Source organism: Manis pentadactyla, chromosome 8, assembly GCF_030020395.1.
Source record: "Manis pentadactyla isolate mManPen7 chromosome 8, mManPen7.hap1, whole genome shotgun sequence".
NCBI lineage: Eukaryota > Metazoa > Chordata > Mammalia > Pholidota > Manidae > Manis > Manis pentadactyla.
In genome coordinates this window covers 136,511,207-136,537,384 of record NC_080026.1, presented here as the reverse complement: position 1 = coordinate 136,537,384, position 26,178 = coordinate 136,511,207, and the positions used below count along the sequence as shown (strand labels likewise).

The window sequence follows — 26,178 nt, the reverse complement described above, 5'->3', positions numbered from 1 at the left end:
TAATTCACACTCAACCCCTGAGTGGTCCAGGAGCACATGCCATGCTGGGCTGGGGCACAGGAAATGGGCAGACTTACATCTATGTACGAAGCATTAATGTAGTCTGAACAGGGGGTTCCATCCACTTGGCTCAGAATCACCCTGGAATGATCATCTGTGGGAAAAAAAACACCCCAATCCATGATATTAGGATGAGGAAATCACATTTCCCATGCATTCCTTCCATCTGTAGTATTAAACACCAGAAGGACATAACTAGCTCTTCCACAGTGATCATGGGCACAGATGTTCTTTCTAAACATTCTCGCGAGACCCTTGGTGACAGGAGGCTGCGAATGGATGTCGAATGGAACACTGTGTCTCAGCACTGAGGACAGTGTCAGTGAAACCTGTCGGGTGACAGCAGAGGTAAGCATTTCAGCATCCGGGAGTGCGACCTGTTGGGTCCTCACACAGAAACACACGAGCGGCAGGTGCTGGGACATGTGCTACAGCCCCATGACCGTATTCTCTGAACCCGAAACTGGGGGCCAGGATTGACAGGCGTAGGCACACTTAGAGACACACAGGATGGAAGAGCTGGCGTCCAGTCTCCCAGGCTTTCCAGGGGAAGGACCACCCGTCCTCAGGACAACTGGACATTAGGGTCTGGGGTTCAGGGCTCCAGGCCCTGTCTCCATCCTTCAGGTCTGCCCCGGAGCTGGAAGGCAGGCAGCACACAAACAGACCTGGATGCGGCGTGACGGGCCTCCTGCCTGGGAGATTCCTGCCTGGCGTTTCTGCCTTTTGGGAATAAACGTGCTTGCATGGTTTCCCTGAGTGTAGGGGCTGACCAGGCAGAGCTGCGTGAGTGTGAGCGAGTGTAAGTGTGGTATACGAGTGTTGTGTGTGTCCTGTTGCATGTGTCGTGTGCAGTGTGTGTGAGGGTGTGGTGTGTGTGTGTAGGCATTGCGGGGGTTCAACCAGAGCCCCACTGTGACATTTGTGGGTCTCTGTCACTTATGTCTTCATGGGCCCTTCCCTCCATAAAAATGTATGAAACATCTTGTTTTACAGCTGTGTTAGTCGCTACAGTAAAAATGAATGTAATCCAGACTAGATCATTTATTTTAGGGGGTGTATATTTTCTCTGATTTTAAAAGGAATTAGATGGCTTCATGGGCCTGAGAAGTGTTGTGGCCCCGGCCCTGGGCCTCATGCTGGTGTACAAGTGGCCGCCGGCCTCTCCCAGGAGCAGAAACATTAAGGATGTCCACTCGCGGCCCTGGGCCCAAGAACAAAGCTGCCTCCAGGGCCTGTGGATGCTGCGCTGGGCAGAGCGTGGTACGTGGTGGGCACTTTGTATGCCCTTGTTACATTAATTATGGGGTAATTCTGTATCCTTTCCCCACTGTCTGCTCTCCCAGCCCACCAACTGCAGCTAACCAGGAGGGTGTGTGTGTGGTGTGGATCTGGGGCAAAGACGCCCAATCATGGCTGCTGTCTCCCATCCACCTGGAAGGCAGCCGGATGCCTGAGACACCTGCTGTCTGGGCATCATATTGCTGGGTCATAACTGTCCTGCTGCTAGCAATGGATGGACTGGACAGTCACAGCCCATCTGGGCCATCAGGATGTCAAACCAAACATGGAGGCTGCTCAGACTTCTCTGTGAGATCCTTCTGCTCAGTGGCTGACAACCCTGAAGTAGAAATAGCTCTGAACGTGTCTAAAGCTGGTTGAAAATAATTTGGGACAATTTACACTTTGAGGCCAGCTATAGAAAGCAGAGGGTGAAAAATAGCCTTCTGGTTAGATTTAGAATCTTGCAGTTTCTAAGAGCTTCCTGTCTTTTTATTCTAAAAAGTCACACTTCGCTTTCCAAACATTACTTCTTAAAATTATCAGCTGTTGGTATTTTTCCAGAAGAGATCCAGCTATGGAGCCTTCCCATAGGCCAGCCTCTCGGGCACACTGGGGGTCATGCTCTCAGTCCTAAGAGCTCCCTAGAGCCACACCCACGACTGGGCTCCCAGCCCAAGGGGCAGACTATAGACGTGGTAAGTCCACAGCCAGTCTCAGCTTGGGAGGATGGGGAGAGGTCGGGGGTTGCACAGGGCTCTGGGAGATATGTCCAGGCCTCTCTCACCCCTGCGGCCCCTCACCTCACGTAGGGTAAGAGCAGGGTCTTTCAGCCCTGGGGAGCTCAGGGGTCTCTCAGGCCTGAGAGCCCCTGCCCAACATCCCCGTGATCCAACCCTCACCTGTTCTGGGCCTGCAGCTGGCCCCAGGGCTATGTCTAGACCACTTGTGGGTTTGACCAGATACCCCTCTCTTTGGCCTATCTTATTGATGCACCCACTTGGCCATCTCCAGGGCACTCCAAAGCATCTCCATGCCACTACTCCATCAACACAATGTCCCATCAGTGAGGTGCATCATGTCCTGGCAGGGCCCCGTGGCCCTTGATGACTGCCACACCCTCAATTTCCTCTGGTGCCGTGTTCCTGGGCAGAAGGGGCTGGGGCAGGACGCTGACCCTGAGGTGGGGAGGGGGCTTACTGGGGAAGCTGGGAAAGGCTGTTCCACGTTCCCTCGCACTTCTATACTTGCAGGAAAGGCCAACTTACTTGTTTAGCACAAGGTAGAGAGCCCAGCTTGGAGACAAGCAGGAGGTCGGTGCTGCTTCCCCAGGTCAGTGATGCTCAGGGTGGATGGTACCCCCCCGAACCATCCATCACACCTGGAAGGGTGAGGTGGGGTGCAGGGAGTCCCCACACCTGGCCCATTAATTCCACTTCCACTGAGGTCCCACCAAAAATACTTTAAATTAACAATATAAATGAAACCTTTAAAAGATAAAGGATTCAGTGAATAGGAGAGAAACGTAGGTCAGAAACCTGGGAAAGTGCTTGGCATTGAGCAGGTCCTTAATACACATTCAGTAGATCACTGCATAAATTAAACTAATAAATGAAACTCATAGTAGATACTAATTTCCAAATAGCCCCATTTTTATTTGGAAAATCTGATTCCACATCTCCTGCCACATTTTTTTTCCTTTGAACTGTTTGAGTCATCAAACCCAGCCCCTCCCTTTCTCTGACATCCCTCACCCAGATCCTCCTGACTTGAACTTCACTGTGGTCCAGAACTAAGCCTGGCCCCAGCAGTCTCACAGCTCCGCTGCATGGCTGAAGCAGCCTCCTGACCCGTCCCCCGTGCTCTCTGGAATACCTCTACAAATATGTGTTGGATTAAAGACTATTTGGTTAATTTCTCTAGTTTTAGTTGGATCACAGGTTCATGGGGGCCTCTGCAAAAACCACATGTAAATCCTATGCTCGTAAAGTGTAAAAGAAATATTTCTATCAAGGGCTGGAAGTCCAGAGACCATACCCATCAGGCAGACCACAGCTGCAACTACCTACAGAGCAGATGGCCTCAATTACAACCCTAAAAATGCAATCAAGAGCCAACATGCCAAAACCCATTGGCAGGTGATTCCACAGTGGCACCCTGAGAAGGGAGGCCCCTGGAACAGGGGGGGCCTCAGGTTCAGCATGCAAACCTAAACTCAGGGAGCCCTTCCCACTGCCATTCTGTTAGCCCCCCGGGCGAAGTGCACAGGAGGAGGCCAGGCTGGGGGAAGGATGTGACAGCCCTCCTGGCCAGCTTGAACACAGGCAGCTGGGAACTTTGGGGAACCATCTTGGCACCAAGACAGGCTGTGAAAGCTGCCCCCAGGCACTGCGCACCCAGTGACACCCCGGACAGCTGCTGGCCCTGCCACCTCCCTGCCCAGGATCACCTTTAGCTACTGGGGTTTCTAAGTCTTCCCACAAAGTTGCCAAAGCCCCACAGGTTTCTTATTCTGTCATGTCTGTCCTTGGTCCAGTGACTCACTTGTGGTGGCCAAGAACACTGAGTCTGAGAGGTGGAGATGCCCAGGGCCACCAGCAGCCCTAGATTGGGGCTCAGGACAGGATGCAGGGGGAGGAGCCTGGCCAGCTGGTGCAGGCGGCACCCTCTTGGCCTCAGGTCTCAACATGGAGCACAGACTTAGCCGCCAGACCCACAATAACACAGGTTGCAGAGCCCTGGGCTGGGGACAGGCACCTAGGACCCCAGGTGCAAAGCTGAGCAGCTGTGCTGACCCAGGGCTCTGATCTCCCAGCACCGGGATTGCTGCACTCCCTGGACAGGCAAAGTCACTGGCTCCAAAGGAATGCCACATTTCGTCAAAATGCCACGGATCATACAAAAAAAAGTAAAGTCTTACTGGGAAGGATGTTGGGATATCTGTTTTTCTCTCTGTTTTCTTCTTTATTGGCCATTTCGAAAGTTCCTTGTATGTGTCCAGATGGCAACGACTAGAAGAAAATGCATAGTTAGCACTGAACGTGATGAATCCACACACCGCATTTACATCAGCCTCCCCACCTAGTGTGGGAATTACACCTGTGAGCAAACTCCCTCCAGTCTGTGGAGGCCTTTGCTCGGGTGCTGCAGCTAGCACCCGCGGGGCATGACACAGACACAGGCTGCCTTCCCTCAGGGCACTCTGTTTAGCCGGGCCAACTGAGGCGTGACCAAGTGATGACCTCATAGCTGGACCCTAGCTACATAAAGGCAGGGACCCGCCCATGCATTGCCACTAAGTCCCTGGGACTCACAGGTCCTGGCCCAGAGCAGACACTTCACAAATGCACATGGACAGAGCACTCCGGAGCTCCGATCCAGGACAGGCAGGAGCAGGGGCTGCAGGCCGGCACTGAAGGACGAGTGGAATGACGGGGCAGCGGCTTAGATGCTGGCCTCCCCAGCTTAGGGCTCACTGGGTCTGGGGCCAGCAGAGCAGGCCCAGTGGGGGGCTTGTGAAAGGAGCAGCCCTGGGTCAGCACCCACGTTTTCCAGAGGAGCTTGAGAAGCAAAAGCCCCCACCTTTGTCTTCAATGAGGACATTGAGGTATAAGGGCAGCACACTGCTAGGACCCTGCAACTGATGTGCAGCACAGTGGGTGTGAACTCAGGTGTCTCACTTCTAGTTCTTTCCACAACTTGGCCACCCCTACCCCCACCATGGCCCTAGCTGTCTTCCTGCTCTTGTTTGCTTCTGGACCCCCTCCATGCTCAGGGAAGCTCTTGGCCACGTGCAGTGAGAAAGAGCCTTTTGAACCCCTGAATCACATCCTTCAATATTAAACCTCACCATTGTCTGGAGTAGGGCCACTGGAAGTTGAGTAATTAATGTTAATATTTATCCAGGGCTTGTGATGTCTGAGGAAAAGCAAGGGATTCCACATACCTTGCTGTATGCCCCCAGGAGATGGGCTGATGGATCAAAGCAGGGCCCTGGCTTATTCACACCAGCAGTCAGGTGGGTCATACCTGCTGCCTACATGGGCCCAGAGCCTCCCCCGCTGGGTCAGGGGTCTTCTCCATCACTGACTCATCCTGTGCCAGTCAGAATGCTCTCTCCCTGCTTTGGGGCCACAGGCAGAGGCTCTGCCAGGATCTGGTGGGCACCTCGGCTGGGCTGACTGGCAGGTGTCTGCCAGACCATCACCTCCTCTGCCTGGAGTTCTGGATTCCTTATCAGAACTGTCTTAATGCTTGACCTTGACCTAACCTGAACGAGCAATATGTGGTGACATTCTAGAGGCTTCTCTTTTTCTCTACCCAAAAAGCTTTTTTGTCCTCAGCCTTGAAGATAAAGATGGAGGTAGGGACAATATGATGGTGGAGGCATGACGCTGGGTAATTGTCAAGGCCCAGAGGATGTGCACGCAGGGTCCCTAACTGGGACTCACTTGGTAATGATGTGCGAGCTGACATTGTCAGGACAGTGGGTGAGAAACAAGCAAGAAGTGGCGTAACAGCCCAAATCAAGCGCATCCGACTGTGGAGCCAAGAGAGAGCCGGTCCTGGTGGCCCTGACAGTCTTAGAAGAGGGAGGCTACACCGATATGGCTCAGGACACAGCCACCCCTCTCTTGGGAGAGGAGCATGCTGGGGTCCTCAAAGTGGCAGCCAGCTTGCCCGAGGCCCCCTGGAGCTGGGAGCAGGCTCTTCCCTCCTCCTTAGCTCTACCTGCCCTTCCATGGGTGGAGGGACTCTGGGGGGCAGCTGGGAAAGCTGCCCAGTGACAGTGTGGGGATGGGGGCGAGGAGTGTGAGCCACTGGCTTTGGAAGCAAAATTTAGAGGGGTACCCAAAAAACTCAGAAATCAAGGTAAAATAATATCCAAAGGCAGCATTTTAAAACACCAAAAATTAATGCAAAAAAAATCCACAATGACTAAAATATCAAACTTTTAAAATGCAACATGATCAATAGCAATGTGGGGACAACCCACGTTGGAGCAACAGGAAAAACCAATCAGAACTCTCCTGTCTTTATTTACCACAGTTCTGGTTTGTTCAGCATGGATTGCTTGCACGAATTCTGGTATTTTTAAATGTTCTGTTGAAATATTATTTATCCTGATGCTGTGTTTTTTGGAGCCCCTTAAATTTTGCACTGGGGGAAGTGCACAGTGGGGCCTGCCCCTGGTCCCAGCCCTGCTGCATCAAAGTAGCCCTCGCTTTTGAGATGGCAGCACAGCCAGCTGGCTCTGACTCAGAGCTCTCTGTTAGCAGGGCTGGCCACCAGCCTCCGCACAAAGAAACACCAGTGCAAGAGGAAATGGGACAAGAAGGAAGGGAAACAGCCTTGTTGCTGCAAACTTGGATAGTTATTTTGAAAACGGAGAATTAACTTCTCTTGTCAAACTGAGAGATTGCAAAACAATGCTCTTAGTGCTGTCTTTCAGTATGACCTAATTTCTCAAAAAGGGGACACATTTGGAAACCATTAAAAGGATGAAAAATAAAGGCCGATGAGGCTTGTGCTAAAATATAAGCAAAGTTCGATTGGAACACACCTTTACCTTCCCGCGCCCTCACAGGCTGCTTCTGTGTGGAAAGCCCCATGTCTGCAGCGGGATTCAGGCCATCTTTAGATTTAGAATTGCGCAACACTTTGCTGTTTACAAAGTCCATGGTTCGAGCCTCTGTTTGAGCTATAAGGCCGTTAAGACAGGCCCGCTCCCCATCCCCTCTTCATAAATGATGGAAGCTGGAGTCTAGGTCATCGACCTATGTGCCAGGGTAAGGGGGCAACAGGCTCCCTGCTGGAAGCCCGTCCTCAATACTCAGCACACAGCTAGTGTGGAATGAGGAAGAGGCACAGAACAAAACCCAAATCATGACCAGAGAAACAGCAAAATCCAGGACAAGATATCTCAGCGTGTGTGCATCTGCGGGCCCAACCACGCACCCGTATCATCTATCTCTCTCTTATTTGTCTATCATCTCTCTACCTATCTAACAGATTTACAATTCACAGGACATTGAATGAAAAATTAACAACCCAGGGGAGTCTCATCGCCGTACTTCAGTATTTTTGTTAAGAGCGATGAGTCAGTTGGGTCCATGGGAACAGCGTTAGTTGGTTAAACCTGTCTTAGCTGTTGCCATTGCTAAGTTCATGGAGGCAAGTCATCCCAAAGAGCAGTAGCAGCGTGCAGGGACTCGCGCCTGCACTGCACATGAGCAGGCCTCAACTCTAAGGGCTCCCGGAGGCAGCGCCGGGGACCTCTCAAGGCGGCCCCAGGACTGTTCAACCAACACCACGGGGGTAGTTCAGAAGAGGGACATTTCCTGGTCAACTGGATGCTCAGGCTCTCAGACCTGGAAGAGGCCGGTGGTGGGGCCCCGCCGCTTTCCACAGGAACAGGTCATCCGGCGGTGTGCTAGGCCCTGGCCTTCCACATTCCTGAGAGGACAGTATTTCCATCACACTTGATTCTAGAACACGACACTCAGCGTGTGTGAGCGGAAGGAGCCATGTTCCCCCACTGTCTCCCCTTAGAGACGAGGGGTGAGGGTCAGGTCAGTGAGGGGCGAGGGGCACAGGGGGGAAGGCAGCTCTCCTGGAACCTCGCTGGGGACGCTGTCCCGCTGATGGACCCGAGTTCCGGGTCTGCGGGGTAACCTACCCGGAAACACGCCGCATCTCCCCCTCCCACACGGCAAGACCCAGGGGCCCCCGACTCACGTTGAACTCCTCTCGAAACCTCTTGCAGTCGTCGGCCGACCGGATGCGGATCTCCTCCTCCAGGTGTGCCACCGGGATGGGAAAGTACTTTTTGGGCCCAGAGGGGGACCGGCTGAGGAGCATCACTCTCTGTTGCTCTGTGGGGTTGAAAGAGACACAGGCCATTCAGCCGCATGCCCAGGTGGGTAGCCTGGCTGCGGGGGTGCATTCCTCTCTGATCTTGTAGGTGGGCGCAGGCAAGTGGATGCCAAGGTCTGGCTCCCGTCACACGCCCACTGCTGAGGGACACGTGGTCCTCTGCGGTGTGACGTGATCTCACTGAAGCCAGGGGCCGATCTGCTCAGCGCATGGGCCCACCCCAGGCCTCTCCAACCCATGCTCCTTCCACAAGGGCTCAGGCAGCTTCCCACTCCAACTCAGTTGTCCAGGTTTGAGACAGAGTAACTATGGGGTTCTGGGTGCATGTTGGGAACAGACAGGGAACTGATTAGGATATGAGCCTCCCTCATTCTTGTCTTCTTTGTAACAAGCAGTCCTGGTAACTCAAACCTTATAAGCTCCAAGAGAAACAGGAGAAACCATTCCTGTTTGGTTTTTTTTTTTTTCCTGGGGGGCAGGGGGCAGGAGGAGACAGTGAAAAGGAGAAAGTCAGGGATGCAAACTGCAAACTGGACATACTGCTTCCACATATTCAGAGTACGAGAAAAGGAGGAATCCCTGGCATGTGCTCCTCTTCCCGCAGAATGAGCTGATACTCTTGACAAGGTCAGTAGGATAACTTCGCTGTCACTCTGGCAAAAGGGCCTGTCCCCACCTGCAGAGCTGTCCTGCAGCCCAGCCAAGATCTTCCCTCAGGCTCATTCCTCCAAAAGGATGCACCGGCCACACCTCTTCCCCTCCCATCCAGGCTGATGAAACACAGGGAAGAGCAGGAAGGTGGCACCTGGGGGCCACTTCGTTATCTGACAAGGGTCACCAACCCCCAAGTGCCGCAGAACTGCCCCCCTGCGTGTGGGCCAGCTCCTCTGCTGGGACCCTCTTACTTTCTCAGGGTCAGTCTTGCAAACCCTTTGCGGTCTGACAGCACGTTTGCCCCCCCAAACCACGGAACGGTTCGGTGGTGAGCTTACTAGACGTTCACTGGTGTGAACCAATTTTTAAAAGCCTCTTTCTCACACACCGTTCTGTCACCTCAGCGTCTGCAGGGGGAAACGACGAGCCTCTGTAAGCAGCATTTACAAGTCAGTAACTGGACCGAGAGCCCAGGTGCCCCAGCCGACCCCAGCCCCACCCTCCATGTGAATCACTTGAGTAGATCAACTCCTTTCTTTCAGCTGGACCCTAAAACAGAGCTGATTCAGGGCAGCCCTGTGGAGCCTGAACCACACTGTCTCATCTCAGAATGATTCTTAAAGGACGCACTGAAAAATGTTACAAGTCAAAACCCTGTAAAAGTGGCAGGATGTGAACGCTGCCTCCAACAACGCTGCAGACTGAACCGGCGCAAACATCTCTTTCATACCAGAGAGAGAAAAGTTTGAAATGGTGAAATTCTCCGGTTGTGAATGACAGCATTTTACGGGGTGAAGTGAAATGAAGGTGGCAAAGCTGAAGGAGTTGCTGTGAAGTGTTACAGGAAGGCAGCCCTCGTGTGTTCAGGAAGCCGGCTGTCCCCGGTCCCCTGGCCCCCGGCACCTGGCCCCCAGCACCTGGCACCCGGCCCCCAGCACCGGCCCCCCGGCCCCTGACCCCCAGTCCCTGGCTCCCAGTCCCCTGGCTCCTGACCCCCAGGCCCCAACCCCCGGCCCCCGGCTCCTGACCCCTGCCCCCTGCCCCCTGGCCCCCGGCCCCGGGGTGCCCTACCTTGCTCTTCCAGGATCCCATTGGGCATCTTCTTGTCGTTGGCGCTGACCACGGCTTTCCTCTGCTTCCGGAACCTTAGAGACACAGACCCGTTAGGTTTCAGCACCGGGGGCCTCCGGGAGCCCGGGCCCCGCGGTGGGGGGGGGTACCCACCAGGTGAGCCGGGAGAAGCTCTTCCTGCCGCTCATGGCCGCCCCCCGCCCGCCCGGGCCTCTGCGGGGCCCACACCCGGCGAGCTCACTTCCTCATCCCGCGGGTCAGGGCAAGTCAGCGCCGAGGACACTCCTACCTGAAGAAGTAGGCGGCGAGGAGCAGCAGCAGGAGGAGGAGCACGGGCAGCAGCAGCCAGGCCAGCAGGGGCTGGGGGGCGCCAGGGTCCGGGGGGCCTGGGGGCAGAACCGCCCATCACGACACCAGACCCGGGGCAGGGGCTCGATGTCGGGGAGAGCAGGCCGGGCAAGGAAAGATTCCCGACGCCAGACGGCACCTTACAGTCTGCAAACCAGCCGCCCCACCAGCCCTCCTTCCCTGACGCAGGACCCCACCAGGTAGTTCACAGGGTCCCCCCACCAGCCCTCCTTCACTGATGCCAGACCCCACCTTGTAGTTCACAGGGGGTCCCTCCAGCGGCCTCCTTCACTGATGCCAGACCCCACCTTGTAGTTCACAGGGGGTCCCTCCAGCGGCCTCCTTCCCTGATGCCGGACCCCACCTTGTAGTTCACAGGGAGTCCCCCCACCAGCTCTCCTTCCCTGATGCAGGACCCCACCTTGTAGTTCACAGGGGGTCCCCCCACCAGCTCTCCTTCCCTGATGCAGGACCCCACCTTGTAGTTCACAGGGAGTCCCCCCACCAGCTCTCCTTCCCTGACGCCGGACCCCACCTTATAGTTCACAGGGGGTCCCTCCAGCAGCCTCCCTCCCGAACGCTGGACCCCACCTTGTAGTTCACAGGGGGTCCCTCCAGCAGCCCTCCTTCCAGACACCAGAGCCTCACTCCACCGTTTGTGAAGCAGGCTCCCCATCAGCGCGCCATCCCAGACACCAGCGCACCGCCTTACCCTGTGCAAAGCAGACCACCGCCCTCGTCCGCAGAGGCCCCACCACTTAACAAACGAGCAGGGTGGACACTGAAAAGGAGACCTGGGCTGAGGAGCTGGTGGCCTGCCTCATCAAGGTTCCCTCTTGAGAGGCAGTGAGGGGACACCAGGGGTCCCCCAACCTCATGTGGCGGTTCCCAATCACAGGGCTCCTGCCGTTCCCCCAAGGGGAAAGTGGAAGGCGAGGAGGGGGCAGGAGGATGTCTTGTGCTGTCCCAGGACGTCCAGGTGGAGTCCCAGGGCCTCCGCGGGAGATCAGGGAACTGGGGAGCAGTGTGGCCCAGGGCTGGGTAGAGGTGCCCTGACCCAGCCTCCCGGAACTATGAGTGCCGGATCCCACACACCCTGTAAGCCAACTTCCGAGGGGCCGTGGTGGCCTCGCTGCCACCCTCAGGCCCCAGCTCCTCCCCCGATGTTCTGACTTGGCTCCTGCCTCCCCAGACTGCCATTCTACCTCTCCTCACCAAATGTACCTGCTCCCCAAGGAGCACCTCCAAAAGCCCCCTCCTCCAGAAAGCCCACTGAGCACCCCTCTTGTGGATTCCAGAGGGGCTTTGTAGGCCTCGAAGCACAGACCCCATTTCCTGGTGTGAACAGGCCCTGTGGGGGACCACCTTAGCTCCCATTTTAGCCTAAGCCCCTCGAAGGCAACGACTGCTTTGACTTCACAGAAGCCCCAAGTGCAGCCCCGAGCACCATGGGGACCCCGAGGGCCTGCTGCGTCCCTTACCAAGCAGCCCCTCCTGTGTACCCTAAAGGCCGTGACCTGCGTCTCCCCCCGAGTCTGTGAGCCCTCTGGGAGCAGGTCATCCTCCCCCCGGGGCCTCGTGCTGACTCTGGCACCCTGTAAATGGTGCGTATACTCCAAATAAATGACAACATGTCACCGATTTGAGTGTCTGTTACATGTAGAAGTGCCCTAAGGGGACAGCTGGTCTGGTGAGGAGGTGGCCCCAGGCACTGACAACCTGGCCGACCTGTGAAACTCCCCCATTCCTGCTGCGCCCAGACCTCCCATCTGGCTGCTGATGCTCACAGGCCAGGCCGCAGCTCAGGGCCAAGGCGACTCCAGGCTGAGCCACCAAGAGTGTCCGCCCCAGTCCCCCCTTGCCCTGCCTGCAGCTGGCTCCCCCTGAGGCCTCCACACCTGCCCCCCTGGGCTACCCTTGGAGCAAGTCAAGCCCAAGCTGCTGGGGGAGATGCCCCACACCAGGGAGCAGAGCTGGGCTGGCTGTAGAGAGGGCCTGTGTGGGCCGCACCCCAGCCTGGCCAAGTGGGCATCCGCCCTTCCCTTCACTGGGTGCTGCCACGGGGGAACCCCCATTTTCTGCTTTTGCACAGAGGGCAGGCAGTCAGCTCAGCTTCTACCTTGACAGTGACTGACTGACCGGCCAGCTCTCAGGTCCAAGGGCTGGGTGGACCCGGCTGAGGGTTCAGGTCTGTCTTGGAACTTCCGAAAGTCACCAGGACCACAGACGGCCCATCTCTCGGGGCCTTGCCAGGAGGTTCCAGGGTCCAGCCTCCATGCTCATGCCACCCATAGTAAAGGCTGCAGTTACCGACATGGGTGATTCCATAGCATGCCCTCAAGGCCCAGAGCTGAGTGCACAGAGGCCCCAGAGAGGGGCTGTGCACATGGACAAAACAACAGATCACAGGGGCAAATGGGTCCCCCCACCAGGGTGTCTGCCCTTTGTCACCAGGTGCCTCTGTCCTGGGGGGCAGAGGTCAGGCAGGAGCACGCAGGGGCAGGCAGGCCTTGGGGCCTGAGGAACTGGAGGGTCCATGCCCTGTCTAAGGGGGGCAGCCACTTCTCAGCCCCAGCCACCTGGGGTCAAGAGAGAAAGGTGGGCCCTGAGAGCCTAGTGCTTCCCATTTCCCAAAAGAAGGAATCTGTGTTTTTAAGTAAGACTTCTCGGATTTTTAAGTATTGGTAAGTAATTCAACCTAAATACAATTTTGAAAAACAATGTGGGCCAGAAAAAACCTCTGCAGGCTGGGCTGTGTCCCCTGGGCAATGTTAAATGTGAGAAAATAAACAAACAAAACCCACATGACATAGGCTGTCCAGGCAGCTCTGTGACTGGCTCTCCCGTCTGGTTGCCTGTCCTGGAGGGCTGCCGAGCCAGCACACACAGACCTCCTCCTTTTAGTAATAGCTGCTTGATCTCCATTTGTTGGATAAACCAAGATTTGGATGGACATTCAGGTTGTTTCCAACTTCTTTGCCATTACCTCGTCTCACATCTTGTGTCCATGCTCGAATATCTGCCAGTGCTTCTGGAGCAGCTCCTAGAAGTGGGCCTTTCGCATCAGTGTGCACACATCTTTAATTGTAATAGAAACTCCAGAGATTCCAACTTCTGTACTGACCTTGAGTGTATGATAGAGCTTATTTCTCCTGGATATTAACAGTGCTTTAACTTATTAATCTCATGAGTAAAATAATACTATTTTCATTTGCATATCTCTAATTTCTGGAGAGTAAAGCACCTTTTCATGATTAGCAAAACATAATTAGATATTTATGTTTTGCTTGGTTATATTTTCTTCTTTCAGGGAACTGACAACGTTTCCAAGGGCACGAACGGTCCAGTTTGCCTCCAGAATTCTAGGCCGAAGGGCCCTGTCCACACCGTGGAACAGAGACCCTGCTGTGGAGCCGGCATGGACTTCCCTCTGGGTTGTGTGGCCAGGCCATGAAGGCCCCCATAGCAGCTGCCACAGAGTGAGAGTTTCACATTCGTTCTGGTGGGTGCAAGGTCACACACCACTCTCTTCCTGGAAGGGAGCACCTGACACCCACGGCAATATTGTCAGCCAATCAGTTTATCCACAAGTGACTGAAAAGGCCCAGGGGTCAGGGGCTGGGTCACCATGACATGGACCTGGTGCCCACAGTGCCATCTGCAGGATTGTCCACACTGCTCCAGTTTCTTCCCTCCTTCTGGACAAACGATGTTCTGCCTGGTTGAATATTTTGGTAAATGTTTCTGCAGTTGATGGGCACGCAGCCAGCAGAGGCTAGCCCCTCCCTGCCCGGCACAGGAATGTGGTGTCCTCAGGGCAGCTACTGGAGGGTCCCAGGCTGCGGTGCAGCACCGACGGCTGGGTGCCCAGAGGGCCAGCCGGAGATGGCGCAGTGTGGCCAGTGCAGTCTCCCTCTCTGGAGGCTCCTGCCTCTCTCTTCTGGCAGTTTTGGATTTCTCCGGGTTTCCTCATGAGGAGAGTGCTGTGCGATGCAAAAGATGGGGAGGCACCTGGAGCTGGCATCACCAGCAGGGCGCCTCTGCCCCATCTGGGGGACAACAGTGCATTTGTAGGACATTTGTCCCAAGTTAGGAAATCATGTGAAGGCCTTGAGCTGGGTAGAAACAGAACCCCTGACCCCAGCCTCAGTAGTAGGGTCACCTCACCGCAGCCAAGCTATTTCTGGAGGGAGGCTGATAATTTTTGTTTTCTGGAAGGCTTTTGATGACCAAGTGTGATGTTTAATTTTGTGTGTCAACTTAACTGGGCCAAAGAATGCCCAGATATTTTGTCAAACATTATTCTGGATATTTCTGTGTGGATGCTTTGTGGATGAGGTTTAACACTTAAATCAGTAGTCAGAGAAAAGGAGAATGCCCTCTCCACTCTGGATGAGCCGCATCTAATCCGTTGAAGGCCTGAATAGAACCAAGGGGCTCTGTCTCCTGTGAATAAGACGGACTTCTTCCTGCCTGATGGCCTTCCCCCTGGGACACCACTCTTTCTGGTGCTATAGCAGCCTGCCACTCTCTGGACCCAGACAAGGACTTCGACTCTGCAGATTTTGGACTTAGCAGCCTCCACAACTATGTGAGCCAGTTCCTTATAGTAAATATAGATAAAGTTATAGATATACATCTGTATCTTACTAATTCTGTTTCTCTGGAAAACCCTGACTAATACAGCAAGTGATACCCTATCAGAGAAATCCTTGAGTTTTAAGTGTGGGAGTCTTGGGAGATTGAGAAGAGGACAGAGCAGGTACGTGGGGACTGGCAACAGGCCCTGGTGCACAGCGAGGGGACCAGCCCTTGCTGGTTACAGGCTTCTGCTTACCCTGCCATGGGAAGGAGCTGGCAGCCACAGGTAGAATTCAAGTCTACCAGGGAGCCCTGGCTTTGCCCAGGAAATCCATACCAACTCCTTGGGGACCCTGAACTCAGCAGCTGGGCCTCTCTCTGTGTTGCGCATACATCTAGGAAAGAGACAGCGAGGGGGACTGAAGAGCCAACCCTCTGGGCAGTAAGACGCTGGATGGGCGACAGGCCCCTGATGACACACACTCCCACTAACAGCCCGTCCACGTGGAGGATCCTGCTCAGTTCCAGTGAGGTTATCTCTTCTGCACAGCACTGCCAAGAAGGAGGTACCACTGTGACCTCCATCTGGCAAGTGGGGATACTGAGGCACAAAAGATGCAGCAATCCCTCAAGGTCACACGCAGGTCAGTGGCGGAGTCCAAACTGGACATGGCCGTGCAGTCCCAGAGCATGCCCTGTGGTCGCTTTTCCTTCTCCCTCTTCTCCTCCTCTTACTTTTAACTTTGCACGGCATTTGTTTCATTTTATTCAGGTAGAACGTGCATACTGTTCAGTGACTGTTAGCAAATGCTCAGATCTGTGTCTCTATCACCACAGTCCAGTTTCAGATTATTGGTGTCAACCCAGTAAAATCCCTGCTGCCTGTCTGGGGTCACTCCCCGTCCCACCAGCGCAGCCCCAGTCCACGCTCGCCCCCTCCAGCTGCCTGCCTACTCCTGGCATTTCCCGGAAGGGCAGCCACCACCACAGGGTCTCCCATGTGTCTGGCTTCTGTCACTCTGCATGTCTCTGAGGTCATCCCCATCAGCACATGCATCTGTGGACTCTTTCCTTTCCTCCTAACTTTCAAAATATAAAAAAGGTGCGAGCATAGTGAACCCCTACGTAGCTGCCATCCAACCTTCCTACCAGGACAAGGGCACCTGTGTTCCTCCCCAGCCCCGCCCACCTCCTGTTCCCCACTGGCTCCTTTTCAAGTCACCCCTAGACATCACATCCTTTGGTTCATAAATTCTTCTCCAAGCCTCTCTAAAAGGTAAGGATTTTTAAAAATACATATATATAAATCTAACCACTACACCAGTATCTTGCCTAAAATCCTTAATCATAATTTCTCAATCTCATCAGCTGTTGGTGCTTCAGCAACCCCTCCTGAGTCACCAGTGTGTGACCAGGGCTGGTTTGAAGGGGCTCCGCACAGTGGGGTCAGGGTTGCCGGCCCTCTGCTCTCCTGGCCGGGAGGCTGACACCAGCTCTCAGCACGGGGTTCTGTCTGCTGCCTCCTGAATGCTAAGCTTTGCTCCCGTCAAACACCGACCTACCGGCTTTTCGAGCCAGCCTGTTTTTATAGGTGTGAAACGTTAGCAGCACATGAAGAAAAGTCAGTCACACCTTCGCTCCCTGGCCTTCGTGGCTTTGCCACCCCAGGAGTGCATGAGGGGGGCAGCGGGCGGTGGGCACTGAGGGCAGGTGGGGCCGAGGCGGCCGGTCCTTACCTGAGGTAGGGGAGGTCCAGTTGCTCGGCGCTGTGGTGGTCTCGTTGGCCTTGAGCGCCTTGGCGAGCGGCAGGCTAGCGCCTGCCAGCAGGAGTGGACAGAAGGGCTCCATGGTGAGCCTGCAAGAGGCACGGACAGGCTCAGAGGACTCGCCCCCACGCCTCGGCGGGCTGGCCCTCCACCAGTGTGGAGGGAGGGGGAAAACCGGGGCGCCTGGGGGGCGCTGTCTGTTCATCTGAGTTAGGGGAGCATCTCTGCTCCACTGCTGGCACACTTTATACCCACGCTCGGAAACACTTCCACCTCAGCACAAGCCAGGTTAGAAACCCCAGGTTGTAATGTCTCCCGCCACTCAGGTTAACTTCCTGCTTTGTTTGTTTGTTTTTAGGAAGAGAGGCAGCAAACAAGGATGTGGAGGTGCCCTAGGAAGACAAATTCTGAAATCACCCAGAGACCTAGACGTGTGAGCAGCAGCTTCTCAGACCCCCACCCCCGCTGCTCACCATCACGCCTAGATGGCCACGTGATGACAATCTGTCGGACAGTTGGCCCTGCCTGCAGTGACACAGGTGGGCACTTCTTTTGAGCATCTTGACAGCCTAGAGAAGTGTCAGCCCCCCTGAGAAGACTCAATGGCTCAGGATGGAGTTCACTTAATTGGCCCCAGGTCACAGGCTGGGGAGCCAGGAGTGGGGCTCTAGCCCCTTGGCACAGGGTCCACCTCTGCTGTCCCCCTGGTCACAGCCACAGTCCACACCCCTGGCCCTGTCCTGGGTGCTGGCCTTGACTGCCTCCCACCCAGGCTACAGGGACAGGTCCCTGATGTGTCCAGCCCAGGCCCTCACCTTGCTCACACTCTGGTGTCCAGTGAATTAATTTAAAGCCCAGCTCAACCCTCTCACTCTTGAGGTGTTAACAGTGATGAGAGCAAAAGAAGGGTGGGCCTGATGGCTGTGTTCCTGCAGGCCAAGCCCTCGGCCTGGTGCTGTCATGTGTTACCCATTCAGTCTTCACCCAAGGGTGCTGGCCCTGCCTGCTTCTGCTCCTGTCTGAGCCTCAGGGGCAGCAGGGGTGCCCCCTCCTACTGTAGGGGCCTCAGCCAGCTCATCCCTTGCAAGTGCCCAGGCTCGTGGGAACGGAGGGAAGCATCATGGGGTGGGTGGGTGGATGCCCAGATCGCAGCACAGCTCAACACAGGAAAAGGCTCTTCCACTCAGGAGACCTGCACCTGGTGCCCCTTTCTGTCCAAACACCCTAGATCCTCAGGAAATCCATCACCCCTTGGTGGTGTAGAAACCCCTCCTAGAGGGCTCATTGCAGGTGAAGGTGGGTGGCAGTACCTGTCGAGCAGGATCTGGGGATGACAATGCGGACATGTGGTTGAGGTATGGGCTCCCCACCTCCTGCAAGCCTCCTTCTGTTTCCATCCTGTGACCCCAGACCATGGTCACCTGGAATGTCCCCATCCCCACAGACAGCACTTTCCTGCAAAAAGCCCCCCTTGGGGATATGAATGGACTGAGACCAAGAAACACTGGCTCCTTGTAATTAGAGAACACATCTGAAAGCATGGAAAAAATCCTAATCGTTTCTAGCAATCACCACTATTAAAATGAAACCATTATGAGCACATTATAACAATTATCCCAGAAAAACTATAACAGCCACAATCAACACTGTTACTTCTTGGCTCTTTTTTGTCAAAGTGCATTTTAGATTTATAAAGTGAATCATACACACACACTACCTCTCATTCCATGAGCACCTACTATTGCCCTTCATATGGGCACTGCCCTCACTATAACCATCTGGGACTGAGAAACTGAGGCACTTGAGGATAAGGAACTGGCCCAAGTCAGGTCAGAGGAGGTGGAGGAGCTAGGATTTGAACCCAGGTCCTCAAACCCTGATGGGCGGCTCCATGTATACTGCATTACACAAAACTATATTGAACACTGCTACAGTACTTTTAATATATTTGAATCAATTGCAGAGTAAATTGATTAGGAAGTATTAATTGGTTCAGTACAATTCAAAGATGCAGAGTTCCTAGTTGAAATATTTTCATCACATGCATTAATTCAAAAACTCTCCTCTCCAAAGGCTCAATGGTCCAAGAGGCCAACACCCTTGAGCCAGACAAGGCCACCTCTTCAGATACCAGATCCGCCAAGGGCACTAAATTTTGCAGAATTCAAACCCTGCCAGGTGGAGCCCTTTATTGCAGCATTTAACATTTCCAGCCAATGACAACTTGCCAGTTCCTGAGCACTCACCCTCAAAGGGTTTGCACAAGCTACCTGATAAGCACTGACACAAATAAGTACAAAACTCATGCTTGAAATAGTAATTAAATCCATGTTAAACCTTAATGATTTGCATTTAATCGGCATTTGTTGTGTGCTTATCAAATGTGAAGTGCTGTGGAGCATAAAACACGTTGGATCTCCAGAACTGAGATAAGCAAAATAGTTTATTTCCAACAAGCCTTTGTTTTCACTCCCATTACTAGTCAGCCAACTATCAATTTGATTAGAATTGATTTTTACTTCATTGCATGCCTTTTTAATACTCTTCATTGAGCAGCTACTCTAGGGCAGGCAGCCTGCTAGGTCACGGAGATGGAGAGGTGAATACAAGCCTGCCGCTGCCCTCAAGCAGCTTGGCTGAGCTGGGAGGGCAGCAGCATGGTGCCAAGCTGAAGGAGGCCACCGCATGCAGGGATAAGTACCAGGGGCCAGGCAGGGGGCTGGGCAGGGCAGCCGGGAGCAGGACAGGAGGACAGGAGGCAGGTGGATGAGGAGATGCTGCACAGGCTTCTCCAGGGTTCCATCTTTGAGGTCAGCGGCGCTCAGATCTGACTGACGGTGGCGCATGTCCCCATCGGCCAGAATCACACCCACAGGCGTTCTCCACAGGCCTGGTCCCCCACCACTCAGAAGAGACTTGTTTCATCAGAGGCCACCAGGGAGGTCAGTGTGGGAGGCAGAACCCCAGCCAAAGCACCTGAGCAGGAAACAGCAGGACCCCCTCGGTGAGGCAGGGGTGGGTGAAAGGCCTCAGTCAAGGTTGGGAACGCATGGTCCTTCCACCGTCTCTTATTGAGAAGCAGGCACCCATCCCTGAGGCTGAGTCCTTCACTGAGCCTCTGCTCAGAAGAGTGAAGGATGACTCGAAGCTGACCAACCCCTCGGGCCAGGCAGCAACCCTCTGGTGGGCTTGCTTCCTGATTAGTGAAGCAAGAGGATCCAGTGAGATAATAAATGCAAGCAACCTTGTTAATTAACTCCTCTCCGGACTGCTTATTAGAACTCCTCAGCTGCATGCTAGGCAGATCACCAGCCGTGCTGCCCAGGAGCTTTAACCCAGAGGGCATATACTGAGAGGCCCGCTCCCTGTCACTTCCTTCTGGAAGCAGCCAGAGCCGTGGCAATGCCCCGGTGAGCATCTGCCGTGTCCAGGATTGAGCCGCAGTACCGGAGCCCAGGCCCTCTCTCTGGGGCTCAGGCTGAGGTCATCTGTGCTCATGTCTGCTCTGCTGTCTTCAGGGGAGGCTGGGACCTCCTCTGGCCGGGGGCGGACATGAGTGTTCTCTCTCCCTTGCAGAAAAACTGCCAACAATTTTCAGAAACAGCTTGGACAGACCTGACTATTTTGGGACAGGCACCCAGGAGCCACCAATGAGGGCATTTGGGTGCCCAGACACCAGTGGCCTGAGAAGTGCCCGTGTCACATGTGCCCAGGAGAGCCTAGCCCCAGCCTCGAGGGGCCTTACATCAGCCTGTGTTCAGCGTCCAAGCTCAGCCCCAAGCGGGCACACACTGTCTTCTTCATCCTCTGCTTTAGTGACTTGTTACTCTGCTGGAACATGTGTGTGAGTCAACATGTTTTTCTCTATTCAGAAATAGACTGAGGCTTCTGTGGGAATCTGGCATTGTCAGGAGAGGGGACGCCTGGACTGAGCAGTGTGCCACCCACAGGAAAGTGTGCCCAGCATCTCTGGGCATCGAGACTTGGGGCTCTGTCAGTGTCCTTCTCATTGGCCAGGACCAGGGTCAGGGACAGCGCCCTGGGGTAGCCAGCGCCCGCCTGAGGGGGTTGGTCATGGGGCCTGTTTCCAGATGTCCTGTGGGCCCACTGACGAGAAGAGTTGCTGGATGCCCACGCCAGGTGGGGCTCAAGGCAGACACACAGTCAGGGCTGGTGGCCAGTGATGTCCCATGGCCCCACGGCCCCACCTGCGTGCTTGGGAAAAGTAGTAGCTTGGAGAACTGCCCGGCTCCCCGGCTGAGTGAGTCTCCAAGAATGAGGCGGCGGCATCCGGGCTGTTCTCCCTCTGGTTCAGGCACCAAGTCCCCAGGCAGCTTCAGCAAGGGGCATCTCATGACCACCCCAAGCGACCACCACACAGAGCCCAGCCAGGCTCGGTGTGAGCAACCCAGGAGACAAGGATGAGAATGGCCCGGGTCTGTCTTCTGCTTCCACAGAATTTGCCGTCGGGAGAGTGAAGAGCCTTGTAGGTAAATGACCCCAGGACTGGGGCCTGGATGGAGCCCTGTAGGTAAATGAGCCCAGGGTGGGGCTCAGAGGCCAAAAGGGGATAGGGAAGTGGAAGTAAATCCCGGGGGTAGCTGCCAGGGCAGAGAGGCAGCCTCCAGGGACAGTGGGCAGGAAGGGCAGCCTGGAGGAGCAGCAGGCAGGAGGGCGGGTCAGTGTGGGGCGGCCAGGCCTGGGCTGCAGCAGGACGGGCGGCCCGGGCCCAGTGGGGCTCCAGGCCCCGTGGGAGGGCTTCCTCCCGGGGCAGATCTCTCCCCTCCTGGCTGGGTCTGCTGCTCTGCGAAGGCAGCTGACAGCCAGGGGCCCTGCCTTTCTGGCCCCCATGCTCCAGCGTGTCACCCAGCCCTGCTGGGCAATGGGGCCCCAGGAACGGGGTGGCCACCCTAACGCTGGGCTCTGAGGGTGAGCTTCCTTCAGTGGGCAGGGGCTGGTGGCCCTCTGAAACCTGTCCACAGTGGGGTCAGAGGCAGGGCAAAGCACATTGCACTCCCCTCAGTCTTTCCTGGGGAAATGCCACAGTGACCTTCAGGGACAGACAGCTGGAGAAAAAGACTGTGGCCGCCCCGTGGATACAGTGAAGGTCCCTGTGCCCGGGATTCGCACCTGCCCTGGTCGGCTGGCTCACCACACACCCGTGGGCAGTGCGTTGTTACTGACTTTATGGAAAGAGCTCCTCCCAGTGCTCTGGGCAGCACAGCTGCAGGAGAGCAGAGGCTGGAGTGTAGGCAGCGCTGAGGACGTTGCCTGAGAGGCTGCGGGGCAGGGAGGCCTGGAGGCAGAGACAGGCTTGCTGCGTGCGGACTCGCTCTGAGTGGACGGGATTCTTGTGCTTCACCTACCACTGGGAGAAAAAGTTGGGTATAAACCCTTTCACCCCAAGGATGTTCCACTGTCATTTTTCAGTCTCACTGAATCCATAGTGAGCATGCCCGGGGCTGAAGCCCACTGGCAGGACAAGCTCACTGTAAGAGTCCAGGATTCATACCGCAGTGTCCTGGGCTCTCTGCCCGGGTCTCCAGAGCCCAGGGAGGCTCCCAAGGCCTTGGCCAAGGCTGGAACCACTGCTGACTGCCTGGCTCACTCTGCCTGGGGAGCAGGGAGGTGCTCAGGGGACCCACGTCCCCCGCACCATGCCTCCTGGCCTCTGTTTCTGCCTAGACTACAGGGCAGTGGCTCCCAGGACCATGGCCTGCTGTCAGCTCAGGTCTGCCTACCCAGCAGGGCAGCATCTGGTCCAGAGTGGGTCTCTCTCTGTGCCAGCTTAGCCAGGCCTTTTCAATAGAGGGCAAGCAAAAAGAGGAAGGTTAACCATTGCCCCATTGCAGGGGTCTCAAGCTGCTTTATGGACCCACCTGTGCACCAACACATGACGTGAGTGTGGACACAGACACTGCTGTGACACGTCTACAGTGACCCCACTGCCCGCGTTTCAGGGCCCATCACTATCACACCCCTTCTGCCCCCACACTCCCCGCCAGCAAGCAAAGTGAGGGGCCTCAGACACCCTTCAGCCCTGAGGCAGCTGAGAACAGACAGCGACCGGAGGGGTCCCTGCAGGCACAGGAGCGTCCTCAGCCGGGCAACACGCTGGAAGGACGGCGCCAGTTTCCGGAAATCACCGTAAAAATACAAGTCCTACACATTGGACCAGCCAAACCCCTCCCAGCTGCCCCCAAACCCTCTCCTGATGAACCCCCCTGGGAGGCAGGGGCCACTATGAGCCTTCGGGCATTTATCACCAAGCCTGTTCTCCATAAAATCAGGAGAATATTTCCCACAGGCAAGATTCTTCTTTTTTTATGCATTTGGCAAGATTGCAAAAGAACAAAGATGTGTTTCCATCGTAAAGGAAAAACAAATCTAGTCCTTTTTCAAGCTTCAGGTGTGAATATGCTTACATGGATGAAAGACTTAATAAAAACCCCTTAAGCAGTGAGACGTGCTGACTCAGCGTGTCTCTGCCGCATCCACAGTGACCCTTCCTATTCAGAGAAGGTTTTGATTGTTAAAAGGAAAATGATGTAAAGAGTACCTTTTATCTGAGTTGGTGAAGATTGGAACTTAATTGCTTTTGAACAAAGGTAACTGCACGTATCTAAAAATAAAACCATCGAAACATTAAAAGGAGACCAGTAAAGAGGTCCATGCGTTAGGGGAGAAAAAGGTGAAAAAAAACAAAAAAGAAATGGCAGGGCACTGGGTGGCATCCCTGGCCTGGCTGACTGCCACTGGACAGGGGCCTCCCCGGCCCATGGTGTCCTCCAGGGTCCCCGCGTCTGACCCTCTGATGGCCATTCAGAGAAGTGGGGGCTCCGACAGAGGAGACAGGGGGTCAGAGAGAGGGAGGCGGCCCCACCCCCGGCTCCGGGCTGCGGCAGAGCATGCTGGCTCCTTCTGCAGCCTGGGGCACATCGGGCCACAAGGCTGCCCCTTGTGCACACACACCCTCCACACAATCCATTTGGGGTTCCCTGGGATACACAGAAGAACTCTTGGGGTTCAGGAAGCTGAATTCCGAGCATACCCTGGCAGTGCTGGGTGACCGGTATAAGGAAGCCAGCGACACATATTTGCTCCACCCACCCCCATACACACAGGCTAGGTGTGTCCAGAGATGTCTGGGTCCCTGGAGAATACATAGACTGCCCTGGGGATGGGGGTGAGAGACTTCCTCTCTCATTATACAAGTGCCAGGACGCCGGGTGGGAGCTGGGGAGGTGGAGCCCCAGGTTCCCCGCAGCAGGCCTGGTGCTGCCCTCAGACACACATGACGAGCAGCAGCCGGCCACCGCATGGAAAGGTCTCAGCTAAGAGCCATGGAGGCGACATGCTCTCAGGTCTTAGCAGACACAGTATTTCGAGGCTGACATCCCTCACTCCTCATGCCCCATGTCCCTCAAGGAACTTTAGATATCACACCCCCAGGCCTTGGGACTGCCCGGTACCAGTCACACTGAAACCGGGGGAGCAACATCAATACAGACACAACTTAGAGTCAGCCCTCGGCTCCAGTCCCTCTTCTTGGTTAGAAACTATAGGTGAAAAATGTAACAACTTTCCCAGAGACTACATTTTTGTTTTGCACTTTCTCTCTCATTATACAAGTACCAAGTAACCGGTTTTTTTTTAAAGGAAGAAATGAGGAGATGGAAATGATTTTCACAAGTCGGAGCTGACTGAGTTATACTTAAGTCACTGGGCGCAATGGAGCAGAGATCGACTAAGAGCATTTCCTATCATAAAACGTCCCAACGGGTCTTGGAACACGAGGGCCTGAATAAAATTATTTTCCAACAGGTGGCGCACCCTGGGTTCCGTCCCCTGCTGCACACCTGGCCACCAGCCCTCGCACAGGTGAGCTGTTTCCCCTCAGTGGACAGAGGGCTCAGTCTGTCCTGGGGTCGGTGGAATGCCTACCCCCCAAGGAGAGGGCAAGGGGGGTCTTTTGGTTCTAGATTTTGCTTTTCCTCAACATGGGAAGTATGAAAAAGTAAAGTGCAATTATTGGCCCTCCTCTGAGTTCATCAAGGGCTCCTGGGCCCTTTCCTGCCTCTTGGCAAATCCCCAAGATGAGCCGTCTGACATGATGAAGCTCACAGAGAGGCCCACACATTTCAGGGAGGTGGGCACCCTCACGGTGTGGGGACGGGGGCCATGTTAGGTGGCCACAGCATCATGGACAGGACAGTATTTTTAAAAATTCAAGGCCATTAGCTCTCATCTTATTAGGAAAATTGGCTCTTCAGTAGAGCTATTCCTCTGTGTTTTAATTGGGAAAAATAAATAAAATCAGCTCACAAAATAGCATCTGACAATGTATTTTGCCAGTTAAATGATGAAGTGATATTTTTAGGAGACAAAGGCGGCCTTTATTGGGTGAAGGGGGCGTCTCTGCTCTCTGCTCCTGGAGATTTGGCTGCTGGTCACTGAGGTCCACAGGGACAAGTGGCTCTCTGGGAATCTGGGAGCTTTCACAGCAGAACTGAGTTTTATTTCAAACATCTCAGGCTTGGTTTGAGGACTTGTTGAAGTAAAAGTAAAGTGTCAACAAGGAATCATTTCTGTTGAGTAAGGTCAGCAGGAGTTGACATTGTGCTTGGATGTGGATCTTTGCCCACTCGATTCCTTTTCCTGACAAGTGGGTAATTTGTCCTCGTGATGAGGCATTGAATTTTGCATTTCCTCTCGTCCTGGGTCCTGCTCTTCTTCTCCTATGTACATGAGGCTGTGGTGCTCAAACAAGACAAGGTGTATGGGAGCTGTCTGTAAGCCGGCACTGCAAGCCCAGGGATCCCCAGGGTGAGGCCCCGCGGAGATACCTGGGTCTTACAGAAAGTGCAGGAATGGGGTGAAGATACAGCCTCCACTCAGGCTGGCTCCTGCCTCTTCGGTTTAGTCCTGCAAACTGAGTTTCACATGATTTAGTCTTTCCACTCAAGAACAAAGCAGTCTGTTGAGTGAATGGCTAACTTTTGGAACAGAGGGCATAAAATATGGGAGATACCAGGCCTTAGGGTCAACCTCTCACTGGTTTCTTGGAAATTCAGGTGATGAGACTGGAAAAAAATTACAACGTGGGCGGCTATGATCATGTGTCTCAGTTCACTGGTCTGTAAAGTGGGGCAGTCCGATCTATTGCTACTCCACCCTCAGCTGGCCACGTGCTGAATCTGCCTCCATCTTGCAAGGCTCAGAATCTGGGTTTGGTGTTTCCCTGAACAAAGGAAGGAGCAAAGGGTCCCCACTGGGGCTCCGCCGACTCTGCCCCCTGATGAGGGTGCAGTAACAGAGCAGCAAGTGGTCGTAAAAAACTTCAGGAAATCCATTATGTCTGAGTAAAAGGCCCTTTAGAATTCACTCCAATGCTTTATTATATACACACTGCTGAAGACTTGTATACACACTTGTGGATTATGAGCTGAAACTGATTTCATCAGAGAATTAAAAAAACATCACAAGAATAATTTAAAGCCCCGGTGTACCCCAACCTCTGATGTACTGGTCCACGTTGGGC

General features: G+C 54.5%; 1 protein-coding gene and 1 long non-coding RNA gene across 6 annotated transcripts in view; one reads left to right on the top strand and one right to left on the bottom strand.

The window, feature by feature from the left end:
- Nucleotides 1-26,178, bottom strand: part of PTPRE (protein tyrosine phosphatase receptor type E) — a 148,788-nt gene that overhangs the window by 26,131 nt on the left and 96,479 nt on the right. For 4 of the 5 annotated variants that reach the window (XM_036924055.2, XM_036924040.2, XM_036924050.2 and 1 more), the window contains 6 exons: nucleotides 16,608-16,726; nucleotides 10,232-10,328; nucleotides 9,943-10,016; nucleotides 8,080-8,216; nucleotides 4,262-4,352; nucleotides 78-154 (listed from right to left, as the gene is read on the bottom strand). In XM_036924055.2, the coding sequence (XP_036779950.2) occupies nucleotides 78-154; nucleotides 4,262-4,352; nucleotides 8,080-8,216; nucleotides 9,943-10,016; nucleotides 10,232-10,328; nucleotides 16,608-16,719 (588 nt within the window). In that variant the 5' untranslated portion in view covers nucleotides 16,720-16,726. Of the gene's footprint in view, nucleotides 1-77; nucleotides 155-4,261; nucleotides 4,353-8,079; nucleotides 8,217-9,942; nucleotides 10,017-10,095; nucleotides 10,197-10,231; nucleotides 10,329-16,607; nucleotides 16,727-26,178 lie in introns of those variants that run through there. The other variant, XM_036924080.2, reaches the window with a different exon arrangement.
- Nucleotides 14,324-23,851, top strand: LOC118931497 (uncharacterized). The gene is made up of 4 exons (XR_005032414.2): nucleotides 14,324-15,515; nucleotides 16,996-17,176; nucleotides 19,526-19,641; nucleotides 20,214-23,851. It is a non-coding gene; the product is annotated as an uncharacterized LOC118931497 (long non-coding RNA).